Raw genomic sequence first — 25,913 nt, forward strand, 5'->3', positions numbered from 1 at the left:
ATAACACCATTATATATCACTACCTTATAACATTGCTATCAAAGGAATTTTGAGGTCCTTTGTAAGTCCTAAAAGCCAATGATATCACCTAATTTTCCCTCAGTACTACAATCCCCTTGAACCAGTAACATGTTACTATGTCCAAGTGGGTTTTGAAAGCTCATGGGGTAAATTCAAATAGAAAATTCTTCATGCTGCTACTTTCTGATATTTCCTGCTATCCTGTGAAATACATGTCTTAACTGATACTGAGAGTAAGACCCAGCTCTTCCCATCGACTTACTTGGTCATCAGTAACACAAGGTAATATCCTTGGAAATTGTCCTGTGGTTTGTGATCTTTGATTGATTGAGGAATATCTCTGTCTGTGGTATGTTGTTCTCAAGGCTAAAGGTAGGATCTTCCTCCCCAAAGAAGCTACTCTGGCAATGAGGCAATGATAAGTGTTCACTCTTCAGAGAATGGACACACAGACCCAGAAGGAGGTATCTCGGGCAAAAACAGAGGAGTACAACTTGGATATTGGTTAGGTAAACATTCCAGCCACCACGAGATTAACCTTAACTTTCAGACCAGGTCATAACTTCTCAGAGACATCAGGGTGAATTTAACAAATTATGACAGACCAAATCCTTGAAATTCTCATTTTAGAAGGGTAGTTTAAACACACGTTAAGTACGAACTGCAAGATACTGAACTGACACTGGAATAAAGGAAGCAAAAGTGAGGGTGATGGCTATATCACAATGGAAAGTGATTATTCTCCCTTTTGTTTCCCAAATTTTGTACAGTGTGAATGGATGGGGCTCCTGGGTGGTTTACTCAGCTAAGTGACAGCCTTCAGCTCGGGTCATGATCCTGGGGTTCTGGGATCGAGTCCCACATCCGGCTCTCTGCTCAGTGGACAACATGCTTCTCCCTCTCCCTTTGCCCCTTCCTGTTGCTTGTGCTTGCTCCCTCTCTCTCTTTCTCCCTCTCTCTCTCTCTCTCTCTCTCTCTCAAATAAGTAAATAAAAATCTTAAAAAATAAAATTTTAAAAAGTGACTTTCTTCAGAGTTGTTTTTAAAAATTGAGACAGATACAGAGAGAAATCTTTCCAGGTCACTTTATAAAGGACAGCCATTTTTTTTTTCAGAAAGGAGAGAGAGAGAGAGACAGAGAGAGATGGGGGAAGTGGCAGAGAGACAGACTCTTAAGCAAGCTTCATACCCAGCACGGAGCCTGATGCGGGGCTTAATCCCGTGACCCTGAGATCATGACCTGTGCCAAAATCAAGAATCAGACCCCCAACTGACTGAGACACCAGGGTGCCCGGAAGGATGGCCATTTTAACTACATTTAAAATGTCTGGAGAAATTTGGGTTCATAGAACCAAAAATGTAGCTAGGTCACAAGGGTGATGGTTTTCCTTCTAAGTATGTATGACTCTGTCTTTATTTTATAATAAACAGGGGATGGAGAATTGTCGTGGGAACATTCTGATGGTGATATCTTCCGGCAACCTGCCAACAGAGAAGCAGTAAGTGTGAATAGCTCAAATAATTCAACCCTCCCCAGCACCAGGCCAAACTTTCCTCTCTCCATGGCTATTATCCCAGCAACTCCATAAAAGGGCCCATTTCTAACACCACTGCTCTTTCCCTTTCCTCGGAAAATTAGACAGCATTATCACCAAACTCTAGCCATTTAAGTACACAGTATAGTTGGTTACTAGGGCCAGGATGTGAACACACAGAAATCACAGCCCCAGCCCTTAAGTACTTGCCGTCTAGATCCAAAGTTGGTAGCCTTTCAGGATGGTTTGCCAAATTTTTGTCTTCTGGAAGGAAAGCAGGTGACTATGTCTGTCCTCAGTAGTGAGGACCTTCTGTAGGACTGTAAGGTAGGTCTGTCCATCCTTTTGGCAGAGGTACTATGATCGCTTCTCGGCCTTTTGGCTAAGATCAAGTGTGACAGAGGTACCATGGACATGTCTCCATAAAGCCTTTCCTAAGCCTTAGGCTCTCAGTCACACAGCTGCAAGAGAGAAAAGGAAGCAGGTCGCATACTCCTTCTCCACTCTGCAGCATCTCATTTCCATTGTTAGTGCTAACCTCATAGAAAGCCTCTCTATGTATACAACAGCATCTTTCGTCCCTGTGTATTTCAAAGTAATTGACAAAATACCATCCTTTTATCAAAAACATATGTCAAAATACAGCCATACCTCAAACTTCTTAAAATCTGAAAAGGAGATGTTCCAGTTCAGGGAATCTATCATACAGAAGGATTTATGAAAGTGTACAAAATGTATGAAGGTGCTCATGGTACATACATGGACATTCATTGGACCCTGGTACCAAAAAAAAAAAAAAATGTATAGGGCATTCAATGCAGCATTATTTTCCTAAGAGCAAAACAAATGGAAGGAACCCAAACGTAAGCAATAGGGACTTGGTTGAACACACCCAATTTGTGGGACATGGTGCTGTTGTTAAAAAGATTGCAAAACATTGAAGGGAACTTGAGTGGAGGGATCCCCAAGATTTATTATGTAAACAAAGCAAGGTGCAAGAGACAACTTCTACTATCATTTACTTATGTAAAAATTGTAAGTGTGTGCGTGTGCATGAATGAGTACTTATGGAAAGATCTGGAAGATCATTACGAGTGGTAATCTCAAAGGGGTGGAAATGGGCAGGGGAAGGAAAGAGCGTGATTTTTTACTCTATCTATTCTGTATCATTGGATATTTTTCTTTAAAAAATATATTTTATTTATTTGAGAGAAAGAGCACAAATGGGGTGAGGATCAGAGGGAGAAGCAGAGCCTGATGTAGGACTCGATCCTGGGACTCCAGGACCGTGACCTGACCTGAAGGCAGATGCTTAATGACTAAACCACCCAGGTACCTCCATCGGATGTTTTTCAATGAGCATCGATTAATTTTGCAGTATATAACATTTAAAATATTTTTTAACTTCTGGAATTAGTTCTCAACAAGCATTGTGTAGAAGTCCAGAGCCTAAGGAATTATGGGGCAAACTCAAGGATAAGAAAGTGTGAGGAAGGTGTTTGTGGGAACCTAATAAAATGGCCAATATAAACTTCCCAGTGTTTCTTCTGCCTTCTGTGCAAGTTGAAGCAATATCTATGTGCTTTCTTCTCTGGTCCTGTCATTTTGACACTGCTGTTTCTGTTTCTTTACCTGTGGGTCAGGTAGAGAACAACACTATGGATATCTCAAAACAAGCAGCACTCCTGCAAGAGAGGGTGGGCTTCCCAGTTTGCAAGTTCATATGGATCCCAAGGATGGGGAAAATAAGTGGTGGGGATTCAGGAGGGCATGAGTGCCAGGTGTTGTATGGACGTGTGGAATCACTACATTGTACACCTGTAACTCATATGCCACTGTAGGTTCATCCACTGGAATTTGAATACAAATGTAAAAAAATTTTAAGAAGCTTTTCTCCATCTACCTCTATCTGCTTTATAGGAAGTGAGATTCCTTCCAGATCTTAACAGATGATGCCAGTCTCCATCTTCTGTGTTGTCAATTTCCTCCTTTAATCCACCCTCATTTTTTATTGAGGGAGGACATTGAGAATGACTAAATTCATGGCCACCAACCACATGCCATTCTCCCTGAATTTGGGTCTCAGACACCTTAAGCTGGGTGCTTGGATCCCAATGTTAAGTGTTGCGGCCAGCTCGGAGGTCCTGCTGGTAAGACTATTAATGCGCCTTTCTTCTTGACTTCATTTTATGCTGCCTCCAGCCCCACCTTTGTCCTTCCATCTTGTCCTTCTTCCAAAACTGCTGGAGATTGGGCTGAACTTAATCCCATACTTCCTGTAGCAAAAGAGGTCAAATTCAGAATGCCTTGACATAGTTATTGATTTTCAAAGGAATTCAAGACCTATCTTTAGAAACAAATATTGGGGCCCGGTAGACAAAAATATCCAGATGGTTCCACTTTATGATAAATAAATATTTTCCTTTGTTCCAAAAGGGGTAGATGTTGTGGGATGTGATTTGAATAATAAATAGTATCTGTAGTAATAGAAAAATATGTACCTGGCACATAGTAGGCACCCAAGAAATACGTGTTGAAGAAAGGGATGTGGAAGGTGGAGTGAAATGTGTGTGAGGGGTTTCTCATGAATGTTAATGTGCTTTGGGAATTTGTCCCATATAAGAGAGAGGTACTTCGAACTCATTGCTGCCTCTTGACCAGCCAAAAATTAGAAGGTAGGAGAAGCCCTTCTGGATATCCTTTGCAGGCCCAACTGTCTGTATGGGATCAAAAAAAGCAACCGTAACAACACATTGCCAATTCGGTAGCCTGTCACTTTAATAGAGCATTCCTACTTACAGGGAACCATGGAAAACCTCAGTTCGATAGGAACACAGGTAATGGCTCTATTTCGGCAAGTGGGTTGAAAACCATCCATTTCACCAAGTTTTATGAAGTGTACACGAAGGAGAACCAGTGGCTTAATTATGGCTCCTTTGGAAAATCCTAAACAGGTTTCTGTTCGGTTTCCAGATCATAATTTCACATTTACAGGTCCTGGTACCATGGGTGTGTGTGTGTGTGTGTGTGTGTGTGTGTGTGTGTGTGTTGTAGGGAGGGAGAAGTAGACACAGGGTGGAAAGCCAAAACATGAAAGCAAGCAGAATTTTGTTTTGGATGACAGCCAAACTCTGATTTTGTCCCCAAAAGATTACTCAGAGATTAACCATTAGAAAAGTGAAAGCTTTAAGGATTGAAACAATAGGAAACAGATAGAAATCCATGTCTCATTCACATTGTCAGAACAATAGTTTGGGAAGGAAACTGGCCCAAGTGTCTCCCAGACAGGAATGGTCCCAGGGGGCCAGTGATGAAGCTATAACAGGCTTATGGCCGTGTGAATTACTACACATTCTGAAGACATTTTTTTAAAGGTTTTATTTATTTGTTTGACAGAGAGAGAGAGAGTACAAGCAGGGGGAGCAGCCAAGGGCTGAGCAGGGAGCCCGATTCAGGGCTCGATCCCAGGACCCCAGGATCATGACCTGGGCTGAAGATAGGAACTTAAGTGACCTGGGTGCCTCTCTGAAGACATTTTTTTTTAATTTTTTATTTTTTATAAACATATATTTTTATCCCCAGGGGTACAGGTCTGTGAATCTCCAGGTTCACACACTTCACAGCACTCACCAAAGCACACACCCTCCCCAATGTCCATAACCCCACCCCCCTTCTCCCATCTCCCCCCAGCAACCCTCAGTTTGTTTTGTGAGATTAAGAGTCACCTATGGTTTGTCTCCCTCCCAATCCCATCCTGTTTCATTGATTCTTCTCCTACCCACCTAAGCCCCCATGTCATATGATCTCCCTGATATGAGGAAGTGGTGAAGACATTTTTTAATTAAATTTTTTAAATTTTATTTTGTGATAACTTCAAATTCACAGCCATGAAGTCACTTCGAAGACTTTTCCTGAACTGTCCTGTTTTCCTGTCTCTGCCAACATAACCCTTCCCTCTTAGGACAAGTAAGGAAGAAATTCCTGGAGAACTTTCTGCAGTAATGGGGGTTGTCCAACCATCAGAAAAAAAAATGTGTGAGAACCACCTAAAAATCCTGAGAGAAGGGCGACTGGCTAGTTCAATTGGAGGAGCTTGTGACTCTTGATCTCCGGGTTGTGAGTTTGAGCCCCACATTGTGTGTAGAAAGGTCTTCAGTAAGATAGATAGACAGACAGAGAGACAAACAGACCAATCTTTAAAAAAAAAAAAAAGAAAAAAAAAAAGCCTGAGAGAATTATCAGCACTTCAAGTCGGGAAATCAAATAATGCCAAAATACAGAACAGAATAAAACAAAGCCTAGCTACATGGCCACTTCTACCTGACTACACTTGACCTGCTCTCTCAAGCAGGCTCTTCACAGCTGGGTTTGAAGATAAGCTCCAGTTTGTTAATGTCTTTTTCTCTTTCTCCCTGAAAAAGGTCAGAATGGTCTCTGGTAACCTCTTCCGTTCCTTTGTTTAGGAGAACAACTTTTAAAAGAGCCATTACCCTCAAATCCACATCACACATTGCCACCCCCACCCCCAGGTTGTGAACACTGTAGTGGACTTTTTATCTTTTTTTAAAGATTTTATGTATTTATTTCACAGAGAGAAAAAGGGAGAGAGAGAAAGCACAAGGAGGGGCAGAGGGAGAGAGAGAAGCAGGCTCCCCACTGAGCAGAGAGCGCAACACAGGGCTCTATCCCAAGACTGTCACTAGTTGGCAGAGAGGCAGGAAGAGAGACAGGAAGGGAAGCCGGCTCCCTGCTAAGCAGAGAGCCCAATGCGGGACTCGATCCCAGGATCCTGGGATCAGGACTCGAGCTGAAGGCAGATGCTTAACCAACTGAGCCACCCAGGCACTCCTGGACTTTGTTCTTTTCACAGACTTTTTTTTTTTTTTTTTAAGTTTTATTTCTTTGAGGTGGGGAGGGGCAGAAGTAGAAACTCTCAGGCAGACTCCCCGCTGAGTGCAGAGCCTGACCTGGGGCTCGATCCCAGAACTCCGAGTTCATGACCTGAGCTGAAACCAAGAGTTGGATGCTTAGCCGACTGAGCCACCCAGGTACCCCCGTCTTAGCAGACTTTGATATTTTCTTCAGAGCAGCTGTTTGCAGCCCGCTGAGCTTGACCACACATTCCCTCTCCCACTCTCTCCTTCCTTTTTCCTCCTGTTCATCTTCCTCTCCACTCTGCACCCCCATCCCTACTCCCCTGCCATCTCCAAAAACTCCATCTTCACTGTCACCCTAAATAAAACCCTGCTCCTCTTTGGCCTTGGTTTCTCTTTCTATAAAACAAAAGGCTTAAACAAGGTGAGATTCTGGCAGACGATCAAAATCCTTGAGGGTTTTGTTTGTTTGTTTGTTTGTTTGGGTTTTGAATCTTTTTTTTTCTGCCCTTACCCTATGTCCAGGGTCTCAGGCCTGGTACCAAAGAAGAGCTTTTCACTTCGTTCTCACCCTCACGAATCAGAGAACTTCTTGTACTTGCTGCTCATCCTGGGTCAGCGACCTTTTCTCTTGCAATTTCTAGCCCCGTTGAACTCCCACCCTTTAGTATCATCGGTAGGACACCCACCAGCCAAACTGTCGTCTCTGTGTTCCTTTGGCAAAACTGTGCCAGACTCCAGAAAGGACAGAACAATCTGTAATGGTCTTTGTGGAATGTGAGTGAAAAGGACATATAAGCCATTGTGGGAATGAAAAATATTTGCACTGAGAATCCCATCTGTGTACATGATAATAAATTGATGCAAAGTCTTATTTGTGTGAGATTTTCTAGCGATGTACCAGCATGGACTCTTCTTAGATTTAGAGTTATGTTCTTTTTCTCTTACTCCAGCTCCTGTTCTCTCTCCCCTTCTCCCACCAACACCTCCCCCACCAATAGAATAATACTGATTCCCAAAGCTCAATTTGCAACATGTGTGTCCAAGATCCCCTGTCATTTCTAACACTGAATATAAGGATCTAACAGCCTGCAAAAGATTTTTTAGTGGGTCACCCTTCCTTTACCCCAACAGTCGCCCCCAAAACACAGTGTTATTTATTTGGCTTTTCGCTTTAGGGTCTAGTCTTCATTCATTCCAACTTCCTCTGCCTTCATGTTCCCTCAGCTCCTGGGAGATGGGTGGATAAGAGCTTGGTGGGTTCATCATGTATAGAACCCTTGCCGAGAGAGCAGTGGTTCTATAATTTAGACTACAGGACTCTAAGCATTCATTAGGGACCACAGCATTCATTCATTCATTCATTCATTCATTCATTCATCCGATGAGTGTTTAATGAGCCCCTTCTACATGCTGGCCACTGTTTCGGGCTGGAGATCTAGCAGTGACAGCAAAACAAAACCCTCACCTCTAGCTAACATCCTGGTACTCTCATACACTGTCAGTTATCCTACAAAATGTCCAGGGTATCTGTACTCTGCCCTATGATCTCATGCCATTGGCTGCATTGAGAGTCTCAGTGCATTTTATCTGGACTACCCTTAGGTCCCATCTCTTCCTTTCCAGTCCACCGTATACATGATTAGGGATCAATGTTTGGAAACACAGTTCTGATTATTTCCCTGCTTTACAAAAAAAAAAAACAAAACAACAACAACAAAAAAAAAAAAAACAAAAAAAAACCCTCAAAGTCTTCCACACTTTCTCCTCTGTCACCTACTGAATAAAGTCCCCTTATTAGCCTGTCATTTTAAGTGCTTCATGATCTGGCTGCAACCCACTTTTGGAATGTTATCCTTCAACTGTTCCCTTTTATGGACTCTATGTTCTCTGCTACATATTCTCAACTTGGAAATGGCTGCCTAGAATATTCCCCACCAATTCTGCCTGTAAAAAAAATTCTGTCCACCCTTCATGGCCCAGGTCACAAACCCTCCCCCACCAGTTCTCTTTCTCTTCTTACTTTGCACAGCAATTGATACTTTTCCTGTGGCCTCTGTCCCACCTTGTGTTGCAGGCTAGTACCTTACTTGTTACACATAAGATTCTTGGGGACAAGAAGAACACTTTATTTCCCTTTAATTGGCTGTTTGCTCCCTCCTGGCTGTTTGTCAGTGATGCTCACCCAGTCTCCTGGAAGAAGAGAGAGAAATCTCAGCGTGTCGTCAAAGCTACTCCTCCCTCATATCCTCATGTGGCTACTGGTGTGGGTGGACACATAGTTAATTTAGGATCAGAGCTCAGGTCATCACTACAGTTCATGAAAGGGCTGCAGCTGTGTGTGTCAGGCCCTTCCTGCCTTCTCTCTGGTGGCATTGGGGGACTGAGTTTGTCCTTGTCGTTTTACAGAGACATTCCTACCACCGCTCTCACTATGACTCTCCACCAAGCCGACAGGCTGGAGGGCTGCCCCGCTTTCCTGGGGCCAGAAGCCACCGAGGAGCTCTTATGGATTCTCAGCAAGCATCGGGCACCATCGTGCAGATTGTCATCAACAACAAACACAAGCACGGACAGGGTAAGGAACACACTCCCTCGGTACCATATCCACAGCAGGATTTCCATGCCTTACCTCCACCTCCCCACCTCCCCTCTCCCCACCATCTTTGGAGGGCTGGACCTAGAAAGGGCACTGTGTCCCAAGCTTATCAGACAGTCACAAGAGCATCACTTATCATCAAGCCTCCAAGCGACTGTGGACAAGCGACCCTAAGAAACTGTCAGGATTTCCTTAAACACAGCCCGGAAGAGCTTAGTTTTTACTTCTGATGTATCTGTCTTTGTTTAGATCAAAAGGCAAGAAAGCAGTGAGCCTGACGTGGCCCCCAGCCTTTTTGCAGTTGCCCTAGGGGGTTGCAGGTCTTTGAGGGAAGTTGATTGGATCCTTAAAGGAAGGAGAGATTGTTTTCCCATTAGGCATTTTTAATGAGATTGTTTTAATGAGAGATTGTTTTCCCATTAGGTACCAATATTCACAGGTACTCAGCGCCAGACGCTTTGGAAGCCCGTAGCTCCGCACCTTAGAAATAGTAATTCTCATTCCTCAGGGTACCCAGGATTCTTCCCGGACCCCTTGCTAAAGATACCTATTCTCGGACCCCACGCTTAGAGATTCTAATTCACATGAGGCGATTGTCATTAGAAATGAGTAATCCAGTAAGAAATCCAGAAACATCCTGGCCAAGCACCAGAAGGACTGATCAAGTTAACACGGACATGCAGTCCCACTCAGCCAACCAGCTGGTTGAAACAGGCACCCACACATGTCCGTGGCCCCAGACCTTCCTGCGCAGAGCTCCCCGGCCTCCACCCCCACCCCAGTAGCGGGGGTTGGAGTGGGGAAGAGAAATTCAATCAAACAATTGACCGCTTCTTACTTTTTTAGGCATCATGTCAACCAGCTCTTCACAGCAAGAGCTCAGCTGGTTCCCTTTTACGAAACCACAAACATGTTTTGTTTCCTTTAAAGGAGAAACAAATCAAAGCCAGTTCCCTGAACGGGTTAAAAGTAATAAATTATTAAACCAAATGATTGAATAACACGGGTGAAAAACAATCCGTTACAAAGAGCTCCTACTATAAATCTCAACAAAGCTGGTCAAACCAAAGCTGGCTGATCACATCTGTTACGAGTTAGATGTAAATTTCAGATTACAGATAAAAAACATTGAATCGCTTTTGAAAGTAACAGGCTTAAAAGAAGAACATGCAAAATAAAACTCTTAATAGAAAATGGTGATATATTAGAAGAATTGGAAATATTTACTATCGATCTGGCTTTGATTTGAAATGTATTATTTTTAAAGTCCAAGGCATTCCAATATGAATTTATGAAATGTGGGGGAGAAGGGGGTAAAGATGCAGTTTGATTGTCAATCCAAAATTGTCTCCAGTAGATTCCATTTGCTCTGAAAGTATTTCAAAGCCTTAAAAAAAAGAAAAAGAAAAAGAAAAAAACCTGTGGGGTAATGGACTTTGAAAATCCTAAATCCCATGATTTCCACAGGCCTCTTCATTTTAGGGCAGAGGCTCATCCTTTGATTTATTCTGTGTCCTACAAAAGGCAGAGCTGGTTTACATTTTTTCATTGCTCCCATTGATTTGGATGCAGTGGTTCTTTCCTGACCTTTCTATTATAGTTCACTGCAGAATCACTTGTGCCCAGCCCCCACTCTCAATGCCCCAGCTGGATGATTTAAAATCATATCAAGAGTTCGTTGTTGGGGAGAAGGCTGCATTTCCCTCTAGAGCACTGACCTCCCACTCCTGCATCTTAGAGTGTAGGCTCTCACCTTGTCTAGATTGTTCCCTTAGTTGAAATGCTTAGGGGAGAGGGAAGCTGGTAATATAACACTGGAGGTCCTGCTTGTCCTTCTCCTTAGCTTTCCTGCTAACAGATGTGCTCCTCTGGGACGCATCTGCTTGGTCCCCTGCCTAAGTCAAAGAGGAGAAGTGATAGGACTCAGCTATTTTGAACTTGACTCCAGCCTAAATTTGCTTGAAGCAGACTACGTGCCTACCTTGATCAGATTGCCTAGGAGGGAGGGTCGCTGTCTTCCATGGAGAGAGGAGTGGTGGAGACAGGAGAAAGAAAACATATCTGGCCAGCTGTCAGGTGATTCCATCCCCAGCCCTGAGCCTCACAGTTCATGTGTCAACTCCCTGTCCTATCTCCGTATAATAAGTTTGGGAGCTTCTCTTGTTTAGGTTCTCAGGTTCTTGAAAATCTTCACATGGATTGACCTGCTAGAGTGCCTAGGACTATAGCAGTACTTGCAAAGGACAGGAAAAGACAGCCAACATCATCCATATTTCCAAATGTGACCCAGTGGACTTGATGAGAAAGAAATAGCCCAATGATTCATCCTTCTGAGGCCATTGTCTTACGGCCAAATCAGTCAGTTCCTAGAAACGCCCCAAGTGGGGCTCTTTCTCCCAGCCTAGCCCCGCCTCAAGTGATACAACCCACACTAGAGATGTTGTTGATCAGGATGCCGACAGGTCTCCCTGGGTATAATGAGGTGATGGGAATAATGAGAAACACACCCAGTCCCAGTCATGGCTTAAAATCTCCAGAATGTCTCAGCACTTTTAAAAAGAGAGAGGACTTATTCTCAGCCCTCCCCGTTTAAGCCCAGTAGAGTTCTTATATTGGAGCCTAGCTCCCTGCCTTACAGTGGGAGCCGGACTAGTTTTTGTTGGTTTGCATGGAAGGATGTTCCTGTGGCCCCTTTCCTTCATCAGCCCCTCAGCCTACAGCTCTCCCAAGGCACCTAGAAAACATGGAGCCTGTGACTTCACTTCCCGCCCAACAAATGTGAGACCACCAAAGGCTATCTCTAGGCTAGGCAGTGATTCACTGCCATGGAATCTCTACAGCCACTGTGAGGTGGGGACCAGAGGATATTGCTGAAGATTAGAGGCACAGAAGGCTCTTTCTTGCATGATCCTTTCCCTCTAGATCTTATATTAGTGCCTTCCTTCTCATGCCAGATGGGAGGCCAGTGCCATTAGCTCCATACCCATCTGTGTTGGTGGATCAGACTCTCATAGCCTGGGATATTTTGAAGGATTTGCTTTGGGATCTGGAAATACTGGCCCTTTGAGAAGAGCAATAGTTTCTGCATTTAGCCTTTCTGGGCAGCCAACATCTCTGGGAAATTTTCATGCCAGGAAGCCTATCTACTTGGGCCATAGAGATCTTTTGTAAAACTACGGGTATTAAGGCTAAATTCTCCTACAGTTTCTTCATCAGGTACCCAGGGCAGATGGAATTCTCCTTTCATCCATTGATACATTCCTCCAGTTTCAGAAATATTTCTTGATGGCTCACCATGGGCCGGGCACTTGTGAGGATCAGAGGCTACTGCTGAAGGACCGGAATAGTCACTAACAGGAGAACAGGAACTGAGCTGGGGTTTTTTGTTTGTTTGTTTTGGAGGGTTTTTGTTTTTTGTTTGTTTTTTTTTTTTTTGTTACAGAAGCTGCTCTGTCAACATACATCGTTGAGCCACGAAAAGGACAAAGGATGACTGATGTCTTAAGGGGTTCAGATCTTGGGTTCTGAGCACAGGGACCTGTTTCAGCTCCCTAGCCTTTAATTTCCAGTCCTGTGTTCTCTTCCAGTGTGTGTTTCCAATGGAAAGACCTACTCCCATGGCGAGTCCTGGCACCCAAACCTCCGAGCATTTGGCATTGTGGAGTGTGTGCTGTGCACTTGTAATGTCACCAAGCAAGAGTGTAAGAAAATCCACTGCCCCAATCGATACCCCTGCAAATATCCTCAAAAAATAGATGGGAAGTGCTGCAAGGTGTGTCCAGGTAAAAAGGCAAAAGGTGCGTTGGTTGGAAGCCCTGCCTTTGGTTGACTGAGATCCCCATAGAGTCCTTCTCAGTGTTCTTGGAGCACCAGAAACCTAATCAATCTGCCACAACATCGTAATGATACCAGCTCTAACAATGAACCTATCCTCCCCTCTCTTGAAGGGCTGATAAGATGGTTCCTTGGAAGAAACTTACTACTCAGAAGTAGACTGGGGGTGTGCCTGTGTCTACCACACCTTTGGGCCCACAAAGCCCTAAGTGCCAGACTTCAGCCTGGCTTTTCTAAATTGCAGAGAAATTGGATTATGAGGATTATACAGAAGAACAGTAGAGTTGTAGTAGTAGTAGTACTACTACTACTATTCATAATAGTAGTTTATGAGGATTGTACAGAAGAATAGTAGAACCTGTCACTGATGTCACTGTTTATCCCATCAAACACAATTGCATCCATGAGCCTTTTGAGACAGGGTTGGAGACAGGTGAGTTAGAGTGGAAGGAGCGTGGGTTCTGGGCCTGAGCGAAGTTGCTGTGTGACCTTGGAAATATGACAAATCTATCCTGACCTTCATCAGCCATCTGTACAATGGAAAGCTTGGAACAATTAATCTCAAAGCTCCCATCCCAACACTACAATTTTATAATGATATTATTGCTCTATTAAAGATAAAACTGAAGCATATTGAGTGACCGGCCCTGAGTCACACAAATTGATAATAAAACCAAGGTTTCGAATTCAGGTCATTTACAGTCCATTGTCTTTTCCAGGCCAGTAGAAAATATTGGACTGATAAGAAAAAAAGTAAATTAAATAGTGGCTTTAATGCCTATGACGTAGATAAAAATGTAGTCTGTAGTGTTGCGATTGACAACATTGGGGATTGGTAATCAAGCAGTCTAATCTTGGCTCTGCCACTGGTTTCCTATGTAACCTAGAAAAAGTCCCTGCACCTTTCTGAGCTTCAGTTTCCTCCTTTGCAAAACAAGAGGGTTAGAGGAGATGATTTCTTAGGGCCTTTCCAGCTCCAATATTCTAGGCGAGAATGACTGAGTCTGTTCCTTGCACATGAATTTATCTACCATTTCTTACACCTATGTGTGGTTTTGTAAACACAGATGAAAAGCCAAACTTTTTCAAAGTAGGCAAAGAACTAAATTTCTTGAGCTGACACAATTCCTCATGATCAGCAGGCAACCATGAACTTAGCCAACATATATTTTTTTGAGCATCCCCACTTTATAACATTCCAATTTTGATCTTGGCCCTTCAGACCAAATCCCATTTCATTCTATGCTTAGGCCTTTGGTGATACAGGTGATTCAATTAAGAAGTGAGCAGTTCAACTGAACTTAAATAAATGATGGTCCAGCCATAACGTGCCATATTATATAGCCAGCAAAAATCATTGTAGACCAAGATTTAATGGCATGGAAAGATGTTTGTGACAGATTGGTTAAGTACAAAGAGCATGCTAAAAAACAACATTATGATTTCACTTGTGTTTTAGAAAGTGTTTATAATACACTTAGGCCAAAATAAAAGGCTGGAAAGGCATATGGCAGACTATTAATAATGACTGTCTTTGGATGATTGAACCATAGGTGGTTCTCATTTTCTTCTTTTGGTTTATCTGCATTTTTCAAATTTTTGACAACATGTATTATTTAAGTAATTAGAAGAAGAAGTTATTATTTAAAGAACTGCCCTCCAGAATGCCAACAGACAATACGTTGAAGAATCTGATTGACCAAACCAGTCTCTCTAGAAGAGCTGCTTTGCCACTCCACTTGGGGATGTGGAGCAACTTGCAGAGCAGCATGGCAGGAGACAGTCTCTGGCCCATTCTCTGTACCGGCAAACAGGTGTGTCTGCAAATTGAGTGATGCCTGATAGTCACTTTGCCTACTGAGAGTCACTAGCCACAGATGCCAGGGCACCTGCTCCAGCTCCTCAGAAACCTCAGTGCATCAGGAAACATATACTCACTCAGGCATTCGATCTGGAAATATGTATTACATGCCTATCGTCTGCAAGACACGGTTACAGACACTCCAAGAGATGAACAAGCTAGACTAAAGCCACTTGCCAGCATCATCCTTACAACCTAGTGGAAGAGGAAAGACAATGAACACAAGCAATGAGGTGATTTTAGGATCAAGGACCTGTGAAGGGGAAGGGTGGTGACTTTCAAAAAAGTGGCCGGAGGGGCGCCTGGGTGGTTCAGTGGGTTAAAGCCTCTGCCTTCGGCTCAGGTCATGATCCCAGGATCCTGGGATCAAGCCCCACATCCGGCTCTCTGCTCGGCGGGAGCCTGCTTCCTCCTCTCTTTCTGCCTGCCTCTCTGCCTACTTGTGATCTCTGTCAAATAAATAAAAATTTAAAAAATTTTAAAAAAAAGTGGCCAGGGGAGGCTTCTCTGAAGAAGTGATATTTGAGTAGAGCCCTGAAGGAATGAGAAAGGGGAAGATCACGACACCCTCAGCCTCTTAGAAAACACCACATGACAGAGAAAAAAGGGACAAAGAGTGAGGAGGGAAGAAGATGGTTGGAAAAAAGAACAGTAACTTCAGTTATTTGTGTTGAGAAGGGAAGAAAGATAAATAGAATTCACTGATGATCCGGCCAAAAGCTTCATTCTGACAAATGATTGCAGACTCCTCCAGTCATACTTAAGGGCCAAAATAAAGGATGAGGGTTTTCTTTCTCTCACTTGCCCTTGTTCTGGTAGAGATTGGCCTAGCTTTGTGTACCAGTGGCCACCTACAGGATTGTGGAGAACTTCTACTTCCTGAAGGCTCCCCAACTCCTCTCCACCCTCACTGTACCTCCCCAATATCTGGAATTCCCATAATTACACACTCCGTTTGGTTTACAGCAGAAAATGCCCCTGTCGAGACTTAAAAGTTATCTGGTTGGGAATAATATGTCACCAGTCATTTCCACCTCCATAAGGAAATGCTTTTTCAATTTCTTGGTTCTGGAGATCTCTGTATACGAGCATTCTCAAGGGAAGCGGAAATGGACAGAAATGATTTGGAGCATAGAAGGCTTCCTTGGAAGGAAATGAAACGAGGGGAACCTGAAGCAAATGGAAGATCAGAAAGGACCTTGAAGTGGAGGGTGTGGAATGAGGAGGATGTTGTCCACTGTGTAGCATGAAAGTCATACTTTGTTTACTCTTAGTATTTTCAAACGCCAACCAGGGTTGAGTCACTGATGAATTTTGTTGTTTGTAGAGCCCTTCTGCTGAGTAAATTAAGCTCTTGGGGAGGGGAGTGGTGCAAGATGACTCTTTGGGACACTGGGAGAACTTTTAGCACATCACAGGTATTTACAGTGCCATCATGTAGATCACATGGCTGTTAGAGATGTAGTCAGTATTAACTTGATGCAAACGAATTTTTTAAGGTTTTATTTATTTATTTGAGAGAGAGAGAAAGAGAGAGCATGAGCAGGGGGAGCAGCAGAGGGAGAGGGACAAGCAGACTCTGTGCTCGGACTCCATCCCGTGACCCTAAGATCATGACGTGAGCCAAAATCAAGAGTCAGGTGCTTAGCAGACTCAGCCATCCAGGCACCCCCAGTGCAAAAAACGTAACAACTGAACTCAGTTCTCATTTTAAAGGTGAAAAAAACATAGAGGTCTCTGTACACCCAGAGACCTACTTCTCCCACTTGAAAAATGCTAGCACACATCCCTTAATTACTAATATATCCCCCAAAAAAGACTGGCCCCACTGAGAATTAAATAATGACATAGGGACAAAAGGAGAAAGGAAGCTTGATTCTAGAAGGACCTGCAAACTGAAAAGTCCAACCTGGAATCATCAAGAAAAGATTGGTTTTGTCCTTATACTGCCAAAGTGGTGGTGGGGGTGGGAAACTAATCAGGTCAGCAAGGGACACACAATAGCAATTTGATTCCAACCTCTGGATAACATGCATCCATTTGGCTAACACCGAGTCTCCCTAATTGTAGTCACAGATCCAAAGCACCTGGCACTCAGTGCTCTCCATCAGAGAATCTTACAGATGAACCTCTGCACATACTCCTGAGTTTTGGGGCTGTCCCTGGCTTCTCTTTGTTGTTCCTGATTTGAATGTACACTTTAAAGACCCAGCTGAGGAGGGTGCTGATCACGAAGCCAGCAAGGAAACCTAACTCAAGGATAACCGACTAGGAGAGAAACTTTTTTTGTTGTTTTGTTTTGTTTGTTTGTTTTTTCTTTTTGTGTGTTTTTTGTTTGTTTGTTTATTGGGAGTTGAGGAAAGAGGAGGGCAGAGCAGAATAGGAAGTATGAGGAGGCTGGTATATTTATGCCTGGAAGCCGAAATACAACAGTTTAGTTTATACAGTAAATGATCCATAGTTGAGGGATTTGACCAGTTTTTTTGTGTGTATGTCTCCCAACCGTTCATTTGGCACAATGTACATATGACTAATCTGACATCTAGGTTTTGGCACTGGTGTTGATTTGGTATTATCGTTCCCCTTACAAACAAATCAAAGAACATTCAGAAATGTCAAGCCAATTTGGATAGATCCTTTGGGCAAGTATATGCACATAAGTGAGTGTCATGAATGTTTTCTAAGTATACCTAAATGATGTCAGAGAAGTTAACCAAGGTGCTCTGTCAGCCCATCTCCTGGGTCTCTGTTGGTAACATGAGCTAAACAGACCATGATCTGGACCCAACCCGGAAAATCCTATATACCCTGAAGTGCCTCAGAGATTTGTACCTGGCGACATTCTTCCTCCTCATGAGGTCTGCTCCTCTGTGGCAGTGGGGGGATCTTGTTTGCTTGGTGGGTCAGTGTTCTGTGAAACTATGCATTCTGTCACCATGTGGACTTACCTAAAAGGTCATGTGTCCTTTTGTGACATTGTGGCTGTTACAGGGCAGCCTAAACTGAGCTGAGGAGATATGGATGGGATTTTTATCTCTGTGAGAATGTTCTTGTTGACTGTACACATTTGATGAGTGTGAGGTATTATGAATAACGAGATATCTGAATGCCTAGAAGTTCACTTCTGGTTTTGGAAAGCCATGGAAAACCTCTGCTTGCTTCCTGATTCCAGAAGAACTTCCAGGCCAGAACTTTGACAGCAAGGGCTACTTTTGTGGAGAAGAAACAATGCCTGTGTATGAGTCTGTGTTCATGGAGGACGGGGAGACCACCAGAAAAATAGCCCTGGAAACAGAGAGACCACCTCAGGTAGAGGTCCACGTTTGGACCATTCGAAAGGGTGAGCAAGATAATATTGATTCTTTGTTAATTTCTTTTGTAAGGGGTGGGGGAACAAACAGGGAAGGAGGGGAAGACTCACCTTAGTTTTGCTTCAACTTTTTCCTCTGTTTGGCTCAGTTCTCCTGATTGCTCAGAAACATGACTAACACATCTGTGATTATGGCCTTTAAATTTGTCATGACCTGTCCAAAAAACTAAGCATTGACCTTAGGGCTTGTTGTCTTTCTCACACCAACAAAGGCTGAAGGAGTGTTTCTCCACCCCAGCTGCACATCAGAATCTTCTGGAAGAGGTTTCTGTAAATACCAAAAGCCTGGGCCTTACCCTCAGAGACGTTGATGGATCGGCCAGGAATGGGGCCTTGGTGTGAGTGTATTGAAGGCTCCACAGGTGATTCTAATGTGCAGTTAAGGTCACGACCAACCAGACTATAGCCTATCATTCTTTCCAACATGAAGCTCAACCAACATGAAAATCCATTCATGTGGTGCGAAGCTACATCTCTGAAATCATGGTCCGTACTCTGGGGTAAGACACATTGAAAACATTGTCCCCACCCTCAAGAAGATTTAGAGTCTCACTGAAGGGACAATCCCAGTCATAATGTTCATCCAGTTCCTTTCCTGATTACTCACACTGACTGCCATAGTGGGCTGCGTTGTGTTCCTTGTGATCATATAGCTCTTCAGGCCATCCCGCAGGTACAAGGCTAGTGTTGATCTAGTCTGGTCAGCTTTTCTAGGAATCTGAGTGAAGAGGTAAGATTTCAGTTGGGAAATAATGCACATCCTTTTTCTGCTCTCTCCCGCCTAAGGCTCGAGAGCACTCAAACTGTATTCTGCTTTTGCATCATACAAAGGATCTGGTCTACAATGTAGCTACCCAGCCCCACCCAAGAGATGTTACTTCAGTAGGCCTTAGGTAGCACCTTAGCGTGTCCCAAACAGCCAGTGATTCTAATTCAGCACTTGGACCATTATTTGAAAAACAATTGCCCGAGTGTTAGTGGGGCTTCCTCTTCCTTTTCCCAACTTTTCTTGCCTGAAAGAGTGAGTTCCTCCCCACCCCTGAAAAAATGCTGAACACACGTTTCTCACCCGTGTTTATTTTTGGTCTATACCAAGGAATGTTGGTTTTCCAGCTCTAACTCCCTAACTCCTCTAGAATTGGTCACCTAGGTCTAAAGCCCTGTTCTGTTGGCTTTCCTTGCAGTGGACCCACTATTTTTTCTCCACACCTCTCACTCCCTGGAGGCATGTGGATGTTTTTCAGCATGCTGGTATAGTGTCTCAGTGACCACTTGTTCAGTGCTGGGAAGCCAAAGGCTGTGCTTAGTGAGTAGAGAAACACCCAGGCTACAATTTCGTGTGGCCTCTCTAGACCTCTTGAGGATTATGTAGGCTGGTAACTTGTTGCTCCTTCATTGCGAGGCCATTTTCCTTTTGGGTGTTATTCCAGTAAACGCTTTTCAGGCAAAGTTGAAACTGTGGGTACCTGCTACCCCCGCCTCTTATTTTGACTTTCCCCATTTTCTGCAAGGAAACCTAAAGGAGCTCTGAATATTTCCCAAAGGAAAATATGCTTTTCAGTGAGTTCGGGAACAGGGATGGCTTCTCCGTTTACACAAACAACCTGTCTACAGTCCCACTGCTGGCTCTTGCTGCTTGGCCAGAAGGGCAGCCCAGTGGTTTGGCAGGGACATAATCTACCTGGACGTGGGGGCAAGGGCCGAATTTCTCATTCCACCTTTGGTGGTAGAGGCTACCACCAGCACCCATGCTCAATTCATGTGGCTTTCCCTAGGAGGGGGGCCCATGGTCAGCAACACTATCGTCAATATCTCTATTCTCTGGAGAACCTAGGAGAGGCCAGTGAGCCAAGGAAACAGATGGAGTCAATTATAACCCTTGAGCCATCCAAGTTCCTGGTTAAGCACATTACACAGCCCAGCTCGATACTCCTAAGCCCCAGTAATGAGATGATATGCTCAACCCAAGCAGAGGAAGGGGGTGGTAGCTCCAGATAGAGAGGGCCTGACCACCTGCCCCACTTTTTCACTTGGCCCCAGGCATCCTCCAGCACTTCCATATTGAAAAGATCTCCAAAAGGATGTTTGAGGAACTCCATCACTTCAAGCTGGTGACCAGGACGACCCTGAGTAAGTGGTAACCCTGTGTTTCTTTACTCCCCCCTGGAAAATGCCTCCAGACCTCCATGGAGCAGAGTCCCCAGTAAAGTCTCTTTTCATTCTCAGTGACTATGAGCAGGCTCAGGTCAATGTCAGAAGATGTTCTGTCTCTTCTCTGGGGGACTTAGCAGCAGAGGGGGGGTCTCTGAATGTGAGCTGAAAAGCTTGGACCTGGTGAAGACAAATCCAGATGTGGTCTGAGCATAAGCTTCCTTGAGTTCAGGTTTCCTGACTCTCTTTAATGAACACTGCTAACCCTGGAGTCTCCAAAGGGTCAGAGAAAGCTCACGAGATTCCGGAGTTGGGTGGCTCATTAGTGGAGACGTACCATCTGGAAGGATGAATCCTCTGGTGGTGGGGGTGAGAGACAGAGAGAAAGAGAACACATCCCAGTGCAGCAAAGCGCTGTTCAGCTCTTTAGAACTGCCCCTGAATTGTCCTGTTTCTTTAAAAGCATCCAGGCACTCACTGGGGCATACCTGCAGCTCTCCCCCTTTCTATGCAGGATGAAGCCTGAGGACTAGATATTGCTAGGGACTGGGGAAGGGGGGAGTACTTCTGAAGGAATAAAAGACCCAGAATTCCTATCCAAAGGGAATGCCAATGGGCAAGACAGAACATGAAAATGCCTTCTCTATGAATCAGTCTAGTTCTGAAGAGTTAAATACTTAAGTACTCAGGGAAATCTGTGAGGAAGCCAGAGGGTCTTAGTCAAGGAAGGCTTCGGGGAGGTGGTGTGTTTTGAAAGAGAAAGGTGTGATGGGGCGACAGGTCAGGAAATTCATTCAGGGAGAGGGTTCAGCCTAAGAGAAGACTCGGACAGGAGTGAACAAGAAACGTGGTGAGGGGGAGGCCCTGGAAGAGGCCAGGGAGAGGTTCACAGAGAAGGCAAGTGGCTTTCTCTGTAGACTCACAAATGGCCTAGCGAGATGAAAATGGTGCTTCAGGAAGATGTCTCTTGGTTAGACAGATTTATCTGTCTGATACTTATACTTTGATGAAGCCATGTTCTGAAGAGCCCAACATACCATGCTGAGAAGTTGGACTTGCTTTCCAGATGTGAGAACCCCAAGGGAGGGTTTTAAGCAAGTGTGCAATGCATGCAGGTCTGTTTTTTAGAATGGAGTGCCCACTGTGTGGAGTGAAAAGTGAACTCTCAGTGATTAAGTAGTTGGTGGTACTCTGAATTAGGAAGCCCTTATGCCATAAAACAACAACAACAACAAACAACCAACTCTTACATTATATTAGGTTGGTCAGCAGGGAAAGAGAGGTCACCGTGAGGGACACCTCTGAGGTTAAATTGTGAGCATCCCTACAAAGAAGTAAGTTTGGAATGACTCCCAACAATAACAGCTTTATAGACAGGGTGAATAGTGTTAATTCACTAATGGGAAACAATGGAGAATAAGCAGGTAGTAGGGGGAAAATACGTTTCACTTGGAACATGTTTAGCTGAAGATGCTTAAAGGCCATTTGAGCAGAGTTTATCCTATGGGCAGCTGGAAATAGGGTTGATGAGGTCACTTGTTTATTAACGTAGGAAACTTACAGATGATAAACTGAACAGGAAGGAGGAGAATTCAGACTGAGGAGGGTTGGGAGTCCATACATGTGAGTTAGGAATAAAAGGGGCAGAGACTAGGATCTGGTACCAGTGATGTGACTTTTGAAATTACCAATTAATTTCAAAGAACACATTTTTGTTTCACCATGAGCAAGCACTGTGCTGGGGTGAGGGGGATGGGGCTTGAAAGATGATTGAAATGAACTCTCCGTCCACAACAGGATTTGGGGTGTATAGCAGAAGTACACAGTGTGTGCCTCCAGCTGTGTGCAACTGAAGGAAGTGGGCACTGAGATGATCCAGCAGGGGATCACCAAAAAGAGGCCTGACCCTTTCTGTCATGTGACCATCAGATCCTGGCACACAGCAGGACTTTGGGGGAAGCAGGTTCCTTGCCTGACCCTTCTCTCCTTTCCCACTGAGTTGGAGAGAACAGAGAAAAGTGAGGGATCCAGGGGAGAAAGGGAACAGAGACATTGAGTCTGTAAGGAAAGAGGGACATGATCTCCTGTGGCCAGGAAAAGAAAAGAGGTTGAAAACAGATTCTGGATGAAGAGAAGCTCACTGACCTTGGACCATGAGTTCCCTAGGTTGTAACACCACAAGAACAGGAATCGAAAGACCAAGGAGGATATCCAGTGTGGGCAGTTTGTTACGAAGATTATTTGCCATGGCAAAGTGACAGCGGAAGAAGGAAAATCTTGACACTTGAGGATCAGGAGAGTCAGAGAAGGACTGGTCCAGAAGAGGGATGATCTAGAGTAATTACCAGTGGTCAGCACAGGGTGTGAACTCAAAAATATTTGCTCAACTAGCATGATGGATTGGAGAAGGGGCAAGTTGTTAAGGACAGCCTGGAAGTAGGGGCACATCCGTGGAGGGAGAGGAGAAAGCAGGGAATGGGAGGGATAGCCACAGGAGGGGACAGAGGGGTGCTAAAGTGGGTGTAAGGACAGCATGTGAGCATAGAATAAAACAGAGGTGGGAAGTTGTTAGCAAAAGGTGGTGTGAACAGAGAAAAGAGCAGTAAATAATCAAGTTCCCTAAACCAGTATCTGCCCCCCGAAAAGCAAAACCTCAGTAACATACAGGTACTGCTTTATTTGACGTGGTGCCAAGTAAGCCACCTAATTAGCTCACAACCTAATAGTAGGGCATTTCTCAAATGCTAGATATACTGCAAAAACACCAAGAATAATACTTGGGTTTGACTCTTGAGGCCGTTAGGTATTATTCTTGGGATTCTTACAAATCCTGCATGTTGAAATGAATGCTCCATGGCCCTTTTTCGTATCTGTCCCAGAAACATGTTTTGGGGGATTGCTCTGTTGAAACCACCTGACGTTTGTATTCTGATCCCCCCCGCACTGGGGACAAAGTGGGTAAGGATAAGCTAGATTGGTTACACTCTTCATTGGCTCTGTCCTCCTCTTACATGTCTGGGCCACTCTGTGTTTGCTTTGTAGGCCAGTGGAAGATCTTCACCGAAGGAGAAGCTCAGATCAGCCAGATGTGTTCAAGTCGTGTGTGCAGAACAGAGCTTGAAGATTTGGTCAAAGTTTTATACCTGGAGAGGTCTGAAAAGGGCCACTGTTAGATGAAACAAACAGTATTGGAGAGGGTAAAGCAAGAAAACTCAAGCTGCAGCTGGACTGTGGGCTGATTTTGCTTAAGTCAACAGTGTCCTAAAACCCCAGACTCAAATGCAGTTCATTATTCACGCCATGCACAGCATAACTCGCTCCTCTGTGTGGAGTGGTGCGTCAGTCCTCAGACACCTCCTGCCAGACTAGAAGAGTCTTGAATTGTTTGTGGGAGAAAGAGGGGTAGAACACCACAGCACTGCTCTAGTTTCTGGGAGAATCACATTTCTTTACAGGTTAAAGAGTAAACAGAACCCTAGGGTTTCTATCTAGGAAATTACTCCAATGAAAGAGAAAAGACTTAGTAGAAGTTGTGTAGTACAGAGAAAATATTATACTCTTTGAATTTTAGGATGTCTTGTGTTTTTAAGAAAAAAATTAACTCCCTATCCTCATTGACACAGACGCATGCATACGCGCAAGGGTGCGCATGTGCACACACACACACACACACACATACACAGACTAAATTGCTGCCTTTCTTCGGAGTCAAAGCCAGCATAGTCTCTCCCCTCCTTTCCTTCATCTGGCTCCCAAGTAGCTTTGAAGTTGTGGGTACCCAGGAGGATAAAGAAGGAATTGCGAGCAGAAACTTCTGCTCTTGGGTCAGTGGTGTGTTTGCTGAAGTCACGAACTATGGTGGCAGGGTGAAGAGTAAGAGCACCATTTCATGACCACATTGACTTTGAAGCTGTAAATAACTTTTCCCTAGTGATAGCACTTCTCTTTTCTCCCTGAGCCCTCGTAAAGAAGTTAGAACTGGGTAAAATCTTCCAAAACTGACTCCGCAGAAGAAAAGTAATTGTTGAAAAAAAATGGTGACTGAAAGTCAACAAGGCAACCTTCTGTGTTTTCAAGTCAATAGGAGTCACCGACGAATAGCTCAATATTCACTAATTTTCTTGAGGTCAGAGTTCTATAGTCCAAAAATTTAGGCTAAATGATTACATTCTAGAAGCTCCTTAAAGGGGCAGTTTTCCTTCTTCTCCAATTACAGGAGTTGGTTTTGACTTTGCAAAGGGGCTCAGTCCCCACAAGCTTCTGAAGGTTGGCTGTTCAGTTAGGAGAATTATTGCGCATTTGGGGAAGCGGACATTCTGACAAAGATCTTTGTTCTAAACCTTCCTGCCATTCTCATCTCACCCAGCGAGTGGGGATCTGAGTCATGAATCCTGGAGAAGGCTGCTCAGAAAATGTCTATTTGCAGCTTGATACCAGAGCAGAACTTCTCTGTTCATAGGCCTAGCTTCAGACATCATCTTTGTGGCAAAACTATAAATTCTCCACAAGGATCTCAAGCCTGCCTTCTAGATTCATCCCTTGTGCTGGGCATGAATGAACTCTAATGAGTACTCAGAAGTATCAAGGACGCAGACGTCATGTATTTCCCACTCCATGATCATAAGAGAGAGGAACATTGTTTTCCTTACAGTCGATGACACCAATAGGGAAAAATGTAAAAATCTTGATGGGAACCTGGCATAAAGGAGTCTGTTCTCGAAGAGATACGGGGGTGCCTCGTGGCCAGGCCTTCTTGGGACCAACGCTTCATACATATGCTCTACGGGAAAGGGCGGGAGAACATCCAGGGCCCAGATGCCAGAGAGCATTACTGGGGATGAGGCTGCTGAGTAGCTGCTGCCTCCCTCCCAGAGGTGGCAGCATTTCCATAGTGTGGAAACAAGTAACTGGATCCTCAGGCCAAGTAGTGATTTCCCCTTTGGAATGACTCACCCCAAAGCCTTCCCACCCAGGTGTTCTCTGAAAGCTCAACCATAAGGGAACACCCAGAGAGCTTCCCTAGATAGACTTCTGCCCCCAGGGGCTGGGACACACCTTTCCAAAGTGCTTTCTGAAGCAGGAGCTGTGGAACTGAGCTAGGCCAACACAGAAACCTTCCAGTGTTTGGTGTGGTGTAGGCAATAGAGCATAAGGAGAAGAGGCCAAGCCACCTGTAGTTAGGAGAGGAATGGATGTGGTTCTTCTTGTGTATTTATTTGTATCATAAACACTTGGAACAACAAAGACCATAAGCACCATTTAGCAGTTGTAGCCATTTTATAGTTAACTCATGTAAACAAGTAAGAGTAAACTTAATGTAACACTATTAGCCTTTCATTCTTCTCACAAGACATGTACCTAAATAGGGTACTTATTTATGTAGTTGGCGTATTTTGCGTATTTTTTGATTTTTAAATTAATAAAAAAGTTAATTTTGAAAAACCATCTGCAGGAATGCTGTGTGAGTAATTGAGTCCCTGGGCGGTGTTGACCTTGGACCCTGTAGCAGGCAATCAGGGGGTTGTTTCACACTCAGCTCAATGCTCTCTCTCTCCCACTGTGGCAATGACACTAAGAGTGGGGACTTTGCGGTCAAACTGCCTATGCTTTTAATCCCAGCCCTATACGTCCCAGCTGTGTCGGTCTCCCCATCTATAAAACAGGGATA

General features: G+C 44.2%; 1 protein-coding gene across 9 annotated transcripts in view; it reads left to right on the plus strand.

Annotated features, from left to right (window-relative positions):
• Positions 1-25,690, plus strand: part of CHRDL1 (chordin like 1) — a 119,978-nt gene extending 94,288 nt beyond the window's left edge. For 4 of the 9 annotated variants that reach the window (XM_082716445.1, XM_082716443.1, XM_082716442.1 and 1 more), the window contains exons 7-12: positions 1,453-1,520; positions 8,840-9,008; positions 12,617-12,826; positions 17,897-18,064; positions 20,135-20,224; positions 23,288-25,690. In XM_082716445.1, coding sequence (XP_082572571.1) covers positions 1,453-1,520; positions 8,840-9,008; positions 12,617-12,826; positions 17,897-18,064; positions 20,135-20,224; positions 23,288-23,418 — 836 coding nt within the window. In that variant the 3' untranslated portion in view covers positions 23,419-25,690. The remainder of the gene's footprint in view (positions 1-1,452; positions 1,521-8,839; positions 9,009-12,616; positions 12,827-17,896; positions 18,065-20,134; positions 20,225-23,287) is intronic. The other 5 variants (XM_082716446.1, XM_082716448.1, XM_082716447.1 and 2 more) reach the window with 4 other exon arrangements.
• The last annotated feature ends 223 nt before the right edge of the window (positions 25,691-25,913 follow it).

Source organism: Mustela nivalis (assembly GCF_964662115.1).
Source record: "Mustela nivalis genome assembly, chromosome: X".
In the NCBI taxonomy this organism is placed as follows: Eukaryota; Metazoa; Chordata; class Mammalia; order Carnivora; family Mustelidae; genus Mustela; species Mustela nivalis.